General features: G+C 33.4%; 1 protein-coding gene across 1 annotated transcript; it reads left to right on the top strand.

Moving 5' to 3' along the window:
• Nucleotides 1-5,163: 5,163 nt before the first annotated feature.
• On the top strand, nt 5,164-11,951 carry LOC114177838 (phosphoglucomutase, cytoplasmic). The gene is made up of 19 exons (XM_028063412.2): nt 5,164-5,276; nt 5,399-5,489; nt 5,913-5,994; nt 6,197-6,252; nt 6,840-6,953; nt 7,132-7,194; nt 7,881-8,000; nt 8,127-8,227; nt 8,578-8,637; nt 8,733-8,832; nt 8,931-9,088; nt 9,169-9,264; nt 9,584-9,647; nt 9,740-9,821; nt 9,919-10,091; nt 10,174-10,250; nt 11,045-11,177; nt 11,414-11,530; nt 11,610-11,951. Exons 2-19 carry the CDS (start codon nt 5,409-5,411, stop codon nt 11,679-11,681), a joined length of 1,749 nt encoding a protein of 582 aa, XP_027919213.1. The 5' UTR covers nt 5,164-5,276; nt 5,399-5,408; the 3' UTR covers nt 11,682-11,951.
• The last annotated feature ends 455 nt before the right edge of the window (nt 11,952-12,406 follow it).

Below are 12,406 nucleotides of genomic sequence, written 5' to 3'. Positions count from 1 at the left end.
GTTTTAACTTAACTGATTTAAATTCCTTTTTAATATGTAAAATGATATTTTAAATTAGTATTTGAATCATGTTTCACATATTTTGACTTAAATACCCGACTCAGATAATGTTTTATTTCTAACAAAATTTTAATATTATTGAATTAAAATGATTATATTTATTTATTTTTAAAATTTGGAAGAAAAAAAAATTATAATTTCACGTCAAAAGTCAGAGATTATAAACATATTTAGTCCTCTAAATATCAAATTTCAAAATTTTCATAATTTTTGAAATCTGGAAATTTTGATATTAGAGTTTAAAATGGTAATACTAATAACAATACAACTCTAAGGTATTGACCCATTAAAAGTGAAGTGGGTTAGGCTAATCGCGGTATCAAAACGGACCGGAATTCTTGGGGGGCTTCTCCCTACACCTTCAAGAATCTCGTCTGTACCCCCAAAACCAATTTTATTTCCATAATTTGCCCATGATTAAATATAAGACTTACTGTGTTTTTTTTATCGCATACCCCTGCACCCCAAACGCTTGACGCTGCACCCCCAAAACAAACCCCAATTTTGACCGCATACCCCTGCACCACTGCACCTCCAAAACAAACCCCAATAAAGCGAGAATCTGATTCCCTGCACCCATCAAGAATCTTTGACCTAGCTGCTGGTCCAATTTCTTCTCCCTCATTCTCCTCTTCTCCCACACAACCTCCACACACTCTTCCTCCGTCTTCTCCCACGTTTGGTCTTCTCCCACACATTGTCGCACTTCCAGAATGGTGAAACGGAATACACATTCCGTTTCTTCTTCTTTTTTTTGAATTTTACTGAAACGGGTTGTGTAATCCGTGTCGGAGGTGTATGAAACGGAATACACATTCCGTTTATGTTTTTTTTTAAAGTGTGCAGAAATGGATTGTGGAATCCATGTCGAAGGCGTATGAAACGGAATACGCATTCCGTTTATGTTTTTTTTTTTTAATTGTGCTGAAACGGATTGTAGATTCCGTGTCGGAGGTGTATGAAACAGAATACACATTCCATTTCTTTTTTTTTTTTGAATTGTGGTGAAACGGATTTTAGTATCCGTTTTGGGTTTTTTTGGTGGGTTTTTCAAATTCCATGTCTAATATTTATATTATTGAACCATCACACACCAGTGTATGTAGTACGTAGATAACTTTTACTTATTATTTTGTTACCAGCATAATTCATTAACCAGAGTAAGAAACTATTTCATTTAAATTATTCATTAGTCTTCGGTTGTTAACAAGAGAATTTCGACAAAGTAGAAAATTGACATTTTGTAAAGTCACTCAAAATTATTAGGATTGTTGGTTACAAGTATTAGGATTTTTTTTAGAAGTGATGGGAATCACTTTTATCTTGTGTTTGATGTGTGCAAGGGTATGTGTGGATGCGTAAAAATATAAAACTTGCTGGTCCTATTTATATTCCAAAAGAATAACCTTATTGAGAATATGATTATGTTCCCTGTAATGGCCACTGTTTGATGGCAGCAAATCAATTTAAGTATGTTATGCATGGTTAGTGGGTTTTTTTGGTGGGTTTTTCGTAAACACTTTGTTGTTTACTGCATTGATAAGAAGTCCTGTAGTTTTGGTAGTATCATCCTCAATTGCCTTTGTCATAAATTATTATTGGTGGACGTGGGGGTGTAATTTTGTTATGAATGGAAGGCAAAGTTGGTGGAGCTTAGGAAACACCAGCCATCCATTGCCATGTTAAAAACCTAGATTCTTCAGGCTTTGGTTCGACTTTATTTTCTTAGATTCTCATTCTCACCAACCACAAATAGATGAAAAAACGTTTAGGGAAAGCACAAACGGATCCCAAAACCCGTTTGAGAAAAAAACACATGGAATCAGATTGCAAATTCTGTTTCACACTTCTAGGAAACGGATTACGTAACCCGTTTCGGATAAAATTTTAAATTTTGTGGGAAACGGTTTATGTAATCCGTTTCGTAAATGTGTGAAACGGATGCGGGAATGCGTTTCATAAAAAATTACGTGTATTTCTTCGAATAGTGTGAAAGTTGTTTCATATATTCTGAAACGGAATACGAATGCCGTTTCACATCATACACAGAAAAAAAAAAACTTCAGCTCAAGACTCTAACCTGGACAGAACGGAAGTACCACACTTGGAGAGGATGCACGTTACTCACGATAACACCTTTCTTCAAACAACCAATAAATAGCTAACCTTCAACCACCACAAGCACAGAGAGTGAGACACTGACACACTGAGAGAAAAAACTTAAAAGAAATTGAATGAAAGTGATACAAACCTCCAAAGGGGACCACACCACCGGACAATGAAAGAATGAAGCACACAAAATTGAAAGCTCGGGAGAATGAAACGAGAATGAAACTGTGAAAGGGACCACACGAAACAAGAATGAAACTGAGAAATTTTAAATGAAGGCAGAGTCAAAAAGAGACAAACGGAGAAGAAATGGTATTTGGGGGTGCAAAAGTTGGCGACGCAGTAAATGAAATTTACTGCATCCCTACCCACTCTCAGCTATATCTTAATGAAGGGTATTATTGTAACTTTTGGGGGTTCATAAGAAATGTTGGAGGTGCAGGGAGAAGTGCCCGAATTCTTGACATGTCATGCCAAAAGACGGGCCAACAAATTAACCGGTGGATCGTCAATTTCTTTTAATTTTTTTTATCTTTAATATTTATATATGTATTTAACTAACTAAATAATAATAAATTGAAAACTTCAACCGACAAATTTTAAACGGACTAACAGATGGGTTATGACCCACTATACGGCCCATACTCTCATGCAACTCCCTCAAACAACCGAAACTTAGAAATGCATCAAAATGGAAGAAGTGTCCATTGGCCCAATAAATATATAAATAATCCTATTTAAATATATAAATAATGATAACTTTATAAATATATTTTTATTTTATGACTTAACTATATTAAAATTGTTATATCATATTAAAACGTTAAGTTGATATGAGAATTATATTTTAATTTAAATAAATAATGTAGTCAAACTTTTAGCCGGAGTTAAAAGTAAAATCATCTTACATTCACCACTTCAGTAATTAATAGTTATTTATTTGCTATTCGTAGATAAAATGTTAGACGACTCGGTTAATAACATTTTTATTATTTTCTTAAAAGAACATGACATTTGATTAAAATTAAATCAGGTATCTGTTTCTTTATTTTAATTTTTTTTAATTATTAAAAGACACACTATTTTTTATATATTTTTTTAAAAATTACATAAGATTTTGTTAATCTAACCTAATTTCAGATTCGATATATAATGATGTTGATGTGAGAAGGAAAAGGAACCCATTCTGGTACGCTCGTGTGAGGAAATGACAGGTTTCCAACTATATACGGGGATTGCATAACTAATGGAACCCTCAAAAGTTGCGTAAAGGTTCTTCGCTAAGTTTCTTTATTTAAATTTTATTATCATCGTTTTTTTTATTGAAAAATAATATTTTAATCTATCTTTTTTTACCTGTTTTTAATCCAGTATTATAATCATCGTTAAATCATTTATTTGAATTATTTTTAGTAATATGATGTGATAATCTAATGGTGATTGAAGTGGTAGGTTAAAAATAAACGAAAAAAAATGGATTAAAGTATTATTATTATTTTTCATTTTACTTTACTGTGTTAGAAATTTTATTTAAAAGAAAGAGCAACAAATAATTGGGTAGACCAAACTCATAGCTGTGTTACTTTCATTTGCCTAATGTTCATTCTGGTGATTAAGATTATAAAAGTGACATCGTGAGCAATTCACACGCATGTGGTTCACACGTCATCATAAAATGGAATAAACCATTTTGAGGTTGGAATATTACCAAAGCAATTCAAAATAAATATGTTAGTACCTGCAATTAACTCCATGTCCCTGCACACAATAGCATCACAAAGAGATGTATTATTAAAGAATGTTAAAAACATACTCTAATATAACTAATATAATTCAGTGAACCTATTAAATTGTAAATTATAAAAGAGATATCAGGTAGTAAGAAGTAATTGAATGAGAATAATTCTACAAAGATAATGAGACAATGATATTTTGACTACTAAATTTTGATAATTTTTTTTACAACATGAGATGTTATTTTTTAAGTGATTTTTAAATATTAAAAATGAAAAAAAAAATGAAAAATTACTTAGAAGATGACACCTAATATTGTAAGAAAAAAATGTCAAAATTTAGTAATCAAAAATCATTTTCTGTTCTACCATTTTAATATAAATGAGTTGTTTAAATTTTAAAAGAATTACTTCTAAAGTGAAACAATTCTTTTCCATCTGTATGTAATTTTATTTGAATTTAAATCGGAACATCTTTGGTATTAACATGTTTGAAAATAGTATGCTTGTGTAAAAGGAATATGAACCAGCATTAGAGTTGTTTTAATAAAATTTGAAGTTATTTTACTCAACAACTGTTGCTTTATCAACAAAAAGAAATAGTTTTTTGGGTCAAGGAAGAAAAACAAATAGGTAGAAAACAATAAATAGAATTAACAAAAGAAAAAGATAGCATACAAAAATATAAAATAACCAGGTGTTTGAAGTTCCTTAATTTTTTATTAGAATAAAATAAAATATAAATTGCTTAGAAATATGGTCAGTCAATATTTTTTTTTAAAATTATTTAAATATAAAAAAGCCCTTTAACTGAAATTACTTTCACATATACCGGTTGTTAAAATAATAAATAAATAAATAAATAAGTTTATGTCTGAAATTGATTTTTAGTTTGATTATCTAATATTATTATTATTTTTTTAAAATTGAACACCTAATATATTAAACATTCTGATTTAAGTTTCTTTTATTATATATGGTAGTTTTATTAAGTCATTTTTTTATATGTATTGATTCTATATAATATTATATAATAAAAAAACATATCGGTTAATAAAATAAAAAATGAGTAAAGATACTATAGTAGAATTTTAAATATTTAAAGATAAATTAAAAAAATAATATGATATTTAAAATTGTAATAAATATCTTTTTAACAAAAAATTTACATTTTTTTTGAAAAATAAATTATTAGGTTTATAAAATAAAATAAATGAGAAATATATAAATCTTATTTAAATCTAAATAATGATTGATGGTTAGAAAAGAAGGTGTTAGAAAATGGAAAAACAGTGAAGAGACTCCCATAAAATTCCTCGTCGCACAAATGTCATCTCCATAAGCATTCATCTACTGCAAACTCCACTCATTAAGGTCCTCTTCTCCTTCTTCTCCTTCCCTTTTCCTCCCACCTATAAATACACGTCGCACCTTTCTCTCACTAGCACACTTTCTCTTTAATCTCAACCTTCTGGATTTCCTTTTCCTTTCTTCAGGTAACCGTCCATGGTGCTCTTCAACGTTTCACGCGTGGACACTACTCCCTTCGATGGCCAGAAGCCTGGAACCTCTGGTCTCCGCAAGAAGGTTGCATTTCTTCTCTACTTCTTCTCAATTCTCACTCGTCATTTCATTCATTCCCAAATCACTTCATCCTTTGGTTTCTCCGCGTTCCGTAGATTCCTTCTTGTTTTCTTTTTCTCAGAGCTGCACTGCTGGATCTTGTCTTGAAATGAGATATTCTGATTCCGATCTCCTTCGGATCGTGTTGTTTTGATTGAGCTGCATGTGATGTTTATGCGTTGTGTTCGAGATGAATCGCGATTGGATCAGAACAAATTCGTTATACGCGGTTTAGGAACAGTTTAATTGTTTAGTTGTTTGGAATTGCAATGTAGTTTGAATTGTTTTTTCTGTTGTAAGATCTGTTTCACATCGGTGTTTGCTTCTTCGTTGCTCATTATTCCTTCTATGAATAGTAAAGGTTTCTTGCTGGATGGATCTTTTCAGGTGAAAGTATTTGTTCAGCCTCATTACCTCCATAACTTTGTTCAGGCATCGTTCAATGCATTAACTGAGGAAAAAGTCAGAGGTAGGAATCCTTCAATTTTCTTACTTTGCTTCAAACTCACGGTTGTGAAATTTATTATCAGCTGTACTGCGCCAGAAATGAATATGCCTTTTTCTCATGGCAAAAGAAGACAGGGATTCATCATATCTTTTCAGAAACTGTTTTCCTTTTCTTGTTTCATTATATTGTAAGATTGTGAGAACTGTTTCTTCGATTCTTGTAGGTGCAACACTAGTTGTATCCGGTGATGGTCGTTATTTTTCAAAGGAAGCCATTCAGGTACTTTTCCACTGTCTATTTCTGTTTCTTTTAGTGTAGTCTTCGTGGTGTCTGAAATATTTGGTTTATCAATTGCTAAAGTGCTGGCAAAATGGTAACATTTCTTTGGAAAATTTCTCATTTGCGTTGCTTTGATGCCTTACTAGTTTTCCCGATGCTGTCACTTTAAAATTGAGTTTTTTTTTTTTTTTTTTTTCTTTAGGTTTATTTTGATTTGTTCTACATAGAACCTAGGCAGTTATTTGGACTAATCTGACTTCACCACTTGTGGTCTTTTGGATATAATTTATGATTTCGGCCTTGAAATATACTATATTTTTTAATTAAACAAATGAAAATGTACAGGTTCGGATCTTATGATAACAAGTAGAAACCAAAATTTCATTTTCCAGTTTCAAAGTTTTATACTCTGGAAAAGACTTACTTTGTTTCTTTAACTCAGTACACCATTGGTTAAATATCTCTTCACTTACGACTTTCTTATGTGGGAGGACACAGAGTGGATATTCTTTTCATGCTCGATAACGTGTTTTTCTTTTAGTGTCATATTGTTTTGCACATCGTTAATGATCTTAATGAATCTGTAGATTATAACTAAAATGTCAGCAGCAAATGGTGTAAGACGTGTTTGGATTGGTCAAAATGGATTGCTTTCAACTCCTGCTGTGTCTGCTGTCATACGTGAAAGAGTTGGAGCTGATGTAAGTTATGCTTTCTACAGTTTGGTTCTCATTATTTGTCTATCTCATTATTATGCTTAGAATGCTTTTTGTTTCTTCGAATACGGTGCATGATTTTAATAGTGGAAGAACATCAGGTAATATATTTCTCTGCTGAATTAAAGCAAAAATAGTGGTTAAAAAAATGTTATCTGTACAGGGATCCAAGGCAACAGGTGCATTTATACTGACAGCAAGTCACAATCCCGGTGGTCCTGATGAGGTCAGAATTGCTGTGAATTACTTTAATTATTTCTAGATGAGTTAAATTATATTAATGGGTATGATTATATACAGTAAAGTAATTTAATGTGTGGATCTTTCTCACGTTCTATTTCTGAAATCTGAACTAGGTTTACTGACAATTAGCCTATAGCTTGGCCAGTTGAGTTGTTTGAGGTTGACTCACGTTGCTTAGATCAATATAAATTATGTTTCACGGAGTAACAAATGACATGAAAAAATATTGTACCCTTTTCATTTTTTTTACCTTGTATGACCCAACGATAAGTGATATTACCTATTTTTTCTTTACAGAAGATGAAAAGGTAGCAAGTAGTCAAAAACCAAAGAGCAAGAAATATCAGGGAAACATGTAATTACACAATATCATTTTTAAAATGCAGGGAAGAGTTCAGTGACAGGCTTGATCTATGTGAACATTAACATATTGCGTTTATGTGACCATGAAAATATTCCAGAGTGTCCCTTCCCCAAAATAATCTTGTGGTTACAAAATTGTAGTTTTTCTTAGATATCAACGTTACATAATTAAGTTAACAAGGTGAACATTTTCATAGTTAACTGTAGGAGTGGATGGGAGTTTCTTGGGTCGTATTATACTGATATCTAATTGGTTGTAAAATTAATTCCAAATGATTGTAACTGTCATTTTTTTCCATGTTGTAGGATTTTGGTATTAAATATAATATGGAAAACGGTGGACCTGCACCAGAGGGAATTACTAACAAGATATATGAATTCACTACAACAATTAAGGAGTACCTGATTGCTGCAGATCTTCCAGATGTACTGCTCAAGACCTGGCTACAAATCTTCCCCTTTTCTTTATTTATATTACCTTGTTTTTAATTAAAACTGTACTTTTTTGTATCTATCTAACCCATGTTTCCCATTCTCTGATTGTTTACCCAGGTGGACATCACCACAACAGGCGTTACAAACTTTACAGGCCCTGAAGGACCATTTGACGTTGAGGTTTTTGATTCAGCAAGTGATTATATAAAATTGATGAAGTAAGATTTTACAACTTCATCGTACACTCTGCATGAATACAAATAATTTGTATGCGGTTGGATTTCTTTTGTCATGTCATATCGTGATGACAACTGCCAATTGAGCCGCGAAACTGGAGAACATTGAAGGAAGAAAATGTTTAAATTTGTCAAGCTGTATAAGTTTCTTTTAATAGATTTTCCTGCCTTTTCCTTTTTGAGTATCCAGTTTGGTATCACGTATGAGGCGGTTGTTCCTACAATAAGCAATTGTTTTATTTTCTTATTTTAATAAGATCATTAAATGTTCTATATTCGTACTTGCATCTACTGATTCAATCCTTTCTTACCCCATGCTTGAAATTTTGCAGGTCAATTTTTGATTTTGAATCTATCAAGAAACTGCTGTCCTCTCCTAAGTTCACATTCTGGTATGTTTTGGGGATGATTTTAAACTGTGATATAGAACTTTTCTTAGTTTTTTTAATTCCAAACTTTATAGTAAATTTCTTTAACTTTATTGAAGTTATGATGCACTTCATGGGGTTGCTGGAGCATATGCAAAGAGTATTTTTGTGGATGAACTTGGAGCACAAGAAAGCTCTTTACTGAACTGTACACCTAAGGTCTTATTCTCTTGTTGATTATTTCCAAGTATGGCTTTCAATTTTCTGAGTGCTGGTGGTGATTTGTCTTTGATTTGTGGATGACTTATTGGATATAGGAAGACTTTGGAGGAGGACACCCAGACCCCAATTTGACTTATGCGAAAGAGTTGGTTGCTCGTATGGGATTGGGCAAATCCGAACCACAAGATGAGCCCCCAGAGTTTGGTGCTGCTGCTGATGGTGATGCAGATCGCAACATGGTACTTGGTAAAAGGTAGTGTTGCCCTTTTTTATGGTGAATTTGAATCTTTTCTTACCTTTTAGTGTAATATTTGTGTATCCCTTGTTTGTTAGGTTTTTTGTCACTCCTTCAGATTCCGTGGCCATTATTGCTGCAAATGCTGTTGACGCTATACCATACTTCTCTACTGGTTTAAAGGGTGTTGCCAGGTTTTCATCATTTTCATATGTTTGAAGCTCTTCTCTCAATTTCGTCAGTAGTCTGTGTTTTCGCATACAGAAGCACACGTGCCAATGTGCACTTGTGCCATGTTATGTAGTTATTATGACAAGCTTATACTTGGTCACGCTTAGTAATTGTTCTCTGTTCTGTAACTATCTAGTTAGCTGCTGCAAAAAGTGTGATTGAATTTGTTTCTAGTTGGAATATGAAACAGGAAGATTTTACATTGAATTAACTAGAAGTTGTTGATCTGCTGTTAATCTATAGCTTAACGTCTATCAATTTTAAACTGTAAATATTTTGTAGGAGCATGCCAACCTCTGCTGCCCTGGATGTTGTAGCCAAACATCTGAATTTGAAATTTTTTGAGGTACAATGCTCTTCGATGCCTTTACTTACGAAAACACTCGGCAGTGGCTTTTGGGCACACAATTATTTAATTTATTTATTATTCAAAACCAGGTCCCAACAGGTTGGAAGTTCTTTGGTAATTTAATGGATGCTGGATTATGTTCAGTCTGTGGTGAAGAAAGTTTTGGGACTGGTACGTTTTTGCCATGCATTGAGAGGAGCAAACTACAACTTTAAACTTTTTTAAAACATAGTTTTATCTTGTGATTATTCCTTGTGTTTGTGGTTAGGTTCTGACCATATTCGTGAGAAAGATGGAATCTGGGCAGTTCTGGCCTGGCTATCTATACTTGCCTATAAAAATAAAGATAAACTTGAAGACAAGCTTGTCACTGTTGAAGACATAGTTCGCCAGCATTGGGCTACTTATGGGCGTCATTATTATACTCGATATGACTACGAAGTATGATACTATCACATTTTGTTCTATTTTGTTATAACCAGTTTTGAAAATCAGCTAATGACCTCAACTTTTTGCCTTAAAGAACGTGGATGCAGGTGCAGCCAAGGAACTGATGGCTTATTTGGTCAAGCTGCAGTCCTCGCTTTCAGAAGTCAACGAGTATGTTAATATTAGTAATTTAGTACACCAAGATTATTTTAGTAGAGTTTCCTTACAGTATATTCCCCCCTTATCATGCAGTTAAATCTTTTGGCAATCAATTTGATCATTTAATGAAATTATTTAATGTCATTGATATCTAGAAACTGATCTGTACGTTGTACTTCTGGATAATGGTAGCCCCGTAGTTATTTTACAGTTCTTCCCTATCCTTTTGATACTTCTTATGAAGATTCTTTGGGTGAGAACTGTCCTATACTTGCTTACCTGGGTATCCTACACAATCCATCAACAAAAAACCTCAAATAACTAGTGCATCCCCAAAGAACCAAAAACTGGCGACATTCTGGCGGACTTCTCCAAGAGTCATTGACCTAAAGCAAAAGCATAAAATTCTACCATTATTCAAAAAACCTAGGTAATACAATCCAAACGTTTATCATATAAGATATTGACCAAGTCATGGAAAAGTATACCTCCGTCCACTTCCTCTTATGTCTTCCCGCTTCAGTTCACCTCCGCTGCTGATTATAGATATGTTGTAGTTGCCTATTTATAGATACGCTTTAGTTCACTTCCGGTGCTAATTATTGATCTGTTTCTCATCAGAATAGAATTTATTGATTATTTAGAATACTTAGAAATAAGCAATTGGACTGAACTGATGAATATGTTACTGTTACCTGTTTAGTCAATCGGTATTTGACCTAGGAATAAGATTACTCGGTTAAGGTTTTGGATATGTCGTATCATGATAAATGATAAATATAATGAATTTATTCCCTTTCATTTAGGATTATCAATGGGGTGAGGTCAGATGTTTCGAAGGTTTCCAACGCTGATGAATTTGAGTACAAAGATCCTGTGGATGGTTCCGTCTCATCACATCAGGGAATCCGATATTTATTTGAGGATGGATCGCGATTGGTGAGTTTACTGCTTCAGAAATATTTGTTGCGACTAAGTTGATGGAAGTGGGAGGAATTTCGTAATTGAAAATGCATCTTCCATATTCATCTTTTTCCGTTGTTAGGAACTTGAAGTTGATGTGGGATTTATTTATTTTTTTCCTTAGGATATATTATTTCATTTTCCATTTTCTCTTCATATTTTATGGAGTGTATTAACTACCTTGTTTTCTTATGTTGAATACGCTACCCTAGATTTTCCGTCTGTCTGGAACTGGATCAGAAGGTGCTACTATTCGACTATACATTGAGCAATACGAAAAGGATCCATCAAAAATTGGGAGACTTTCAAATGAGGCGCTTGCTCCTCTTGTGAGAAATGTTTCAAATTGAAGATGCTTTTAATTAACTCTAGTAACTATCTTTACTGACTTGAATATCCCAATTACAGGTGGAAGTTGCATTGAAACTTTCAAAAATGGAGGAATTCACTGGTCGATCTGCACCAACTGTGATTACATGAACGCATAAAAGTGGAAGGTGGTTAGATCCGAAGCCTCTCAGAATGTGATTTCTTTTTTGTTGTTGAGTTTCTATCCAGTGTTACGGATAGCCGACCTGTACCTTGGGTTGTTTGAAGCCTTTGCTATGGGCACTTGAGTGGAGTTTGAATTACTTTATCTAAATTTTGATGTGCTGAATAATTTGCAACTGCTGAGTGCTAATTATAGTCTTAATATAATGGTTCCTCTTGGGGGGGCAGTCCCTTCTTCTTTAGGTTCCCCTGCCGTCATATTTGACTTCTCTCCTAAACTTTGGAAGAACTGGCAGAACAAACAACGGCTAGCTGTTTCGTTGCAAATGTCTTGTGTACGGCTTCATGGGCCATTTTAGATAATTTTTCCTTTGTGAATCTATTGTCATTTCCTATCATTTAGCCTAAGTATTTTCTTTAGAAAATAAATACGCTCCCAACAACAGTCATTTGAGGAGGACGTCAAAAAGGTTGAGATTTTTCAAGTGAAGTATAGCAATTTCTGGTGAAAAAGTGTTGCAAAAAGAAATCCGTAGAATGAAAGAATGGTGGCCAGAGTTTTATGGGGTAAAGCAAGAATACCCTTTACGGGCTCTTTCTTCCTGCACCTCCACAAAACCCTTAATCCCAAAAATACCCTTTAATCCTATCCCCTCACAGTTTTCATTTTTCAAGCGTTCTAGCCCTCATCGCTCATCCCATTCTGGCTCCAT

Source organism: Vigna unguiculata, chromosome 3, assembly GCF_037176805.1.
Source record: "Vigna unguiculata cultivar grain cowpea cultivar isolate G323 ecotype 2 chromosome 3, ASM3717680v1, whole genome shotgun sequence".
Taxonomy (NCBI): domain Eukaryota; kingdom Viridiplantae; phylum Streptophyta; class Magnoliopsida; order Fabales; family Fabaceae; genus Vigna; species Vigna unguiculata.
The sequence above is the reverse complement of the archived record's forward strand: the minus strand, read 5'-3'. Positions and strand labels throughout refer to the sequence as shown.

What these genes read in the sequence shown, in the direction of transcription:
- LOC114177838 (XM_028063412.2), top strand. Translation starts at nt 5,409, where the DNA reads ATGGTGCTCTTCAACGTTTCACGCGTGGACACTACTCCCTTCGATGGC. An exon ending in TTGCTGCAGATCTTCCAGAT is followed by an intron (nt 8,001 to 8,126) that starts GTACTGCTCAAG and finishes TTGTTTACCCAG; the next exon opens with GTGGACATCACCACAACAGG. An exon ending in TACTGAACTGTACACCTAAG is followed by an intron (nt 8,833 to 8,930) that starts GTCTTATTCTCT and finishes TATTGGATATAG; the next exon opens with GAAGACTTTGGAGGAGGACA.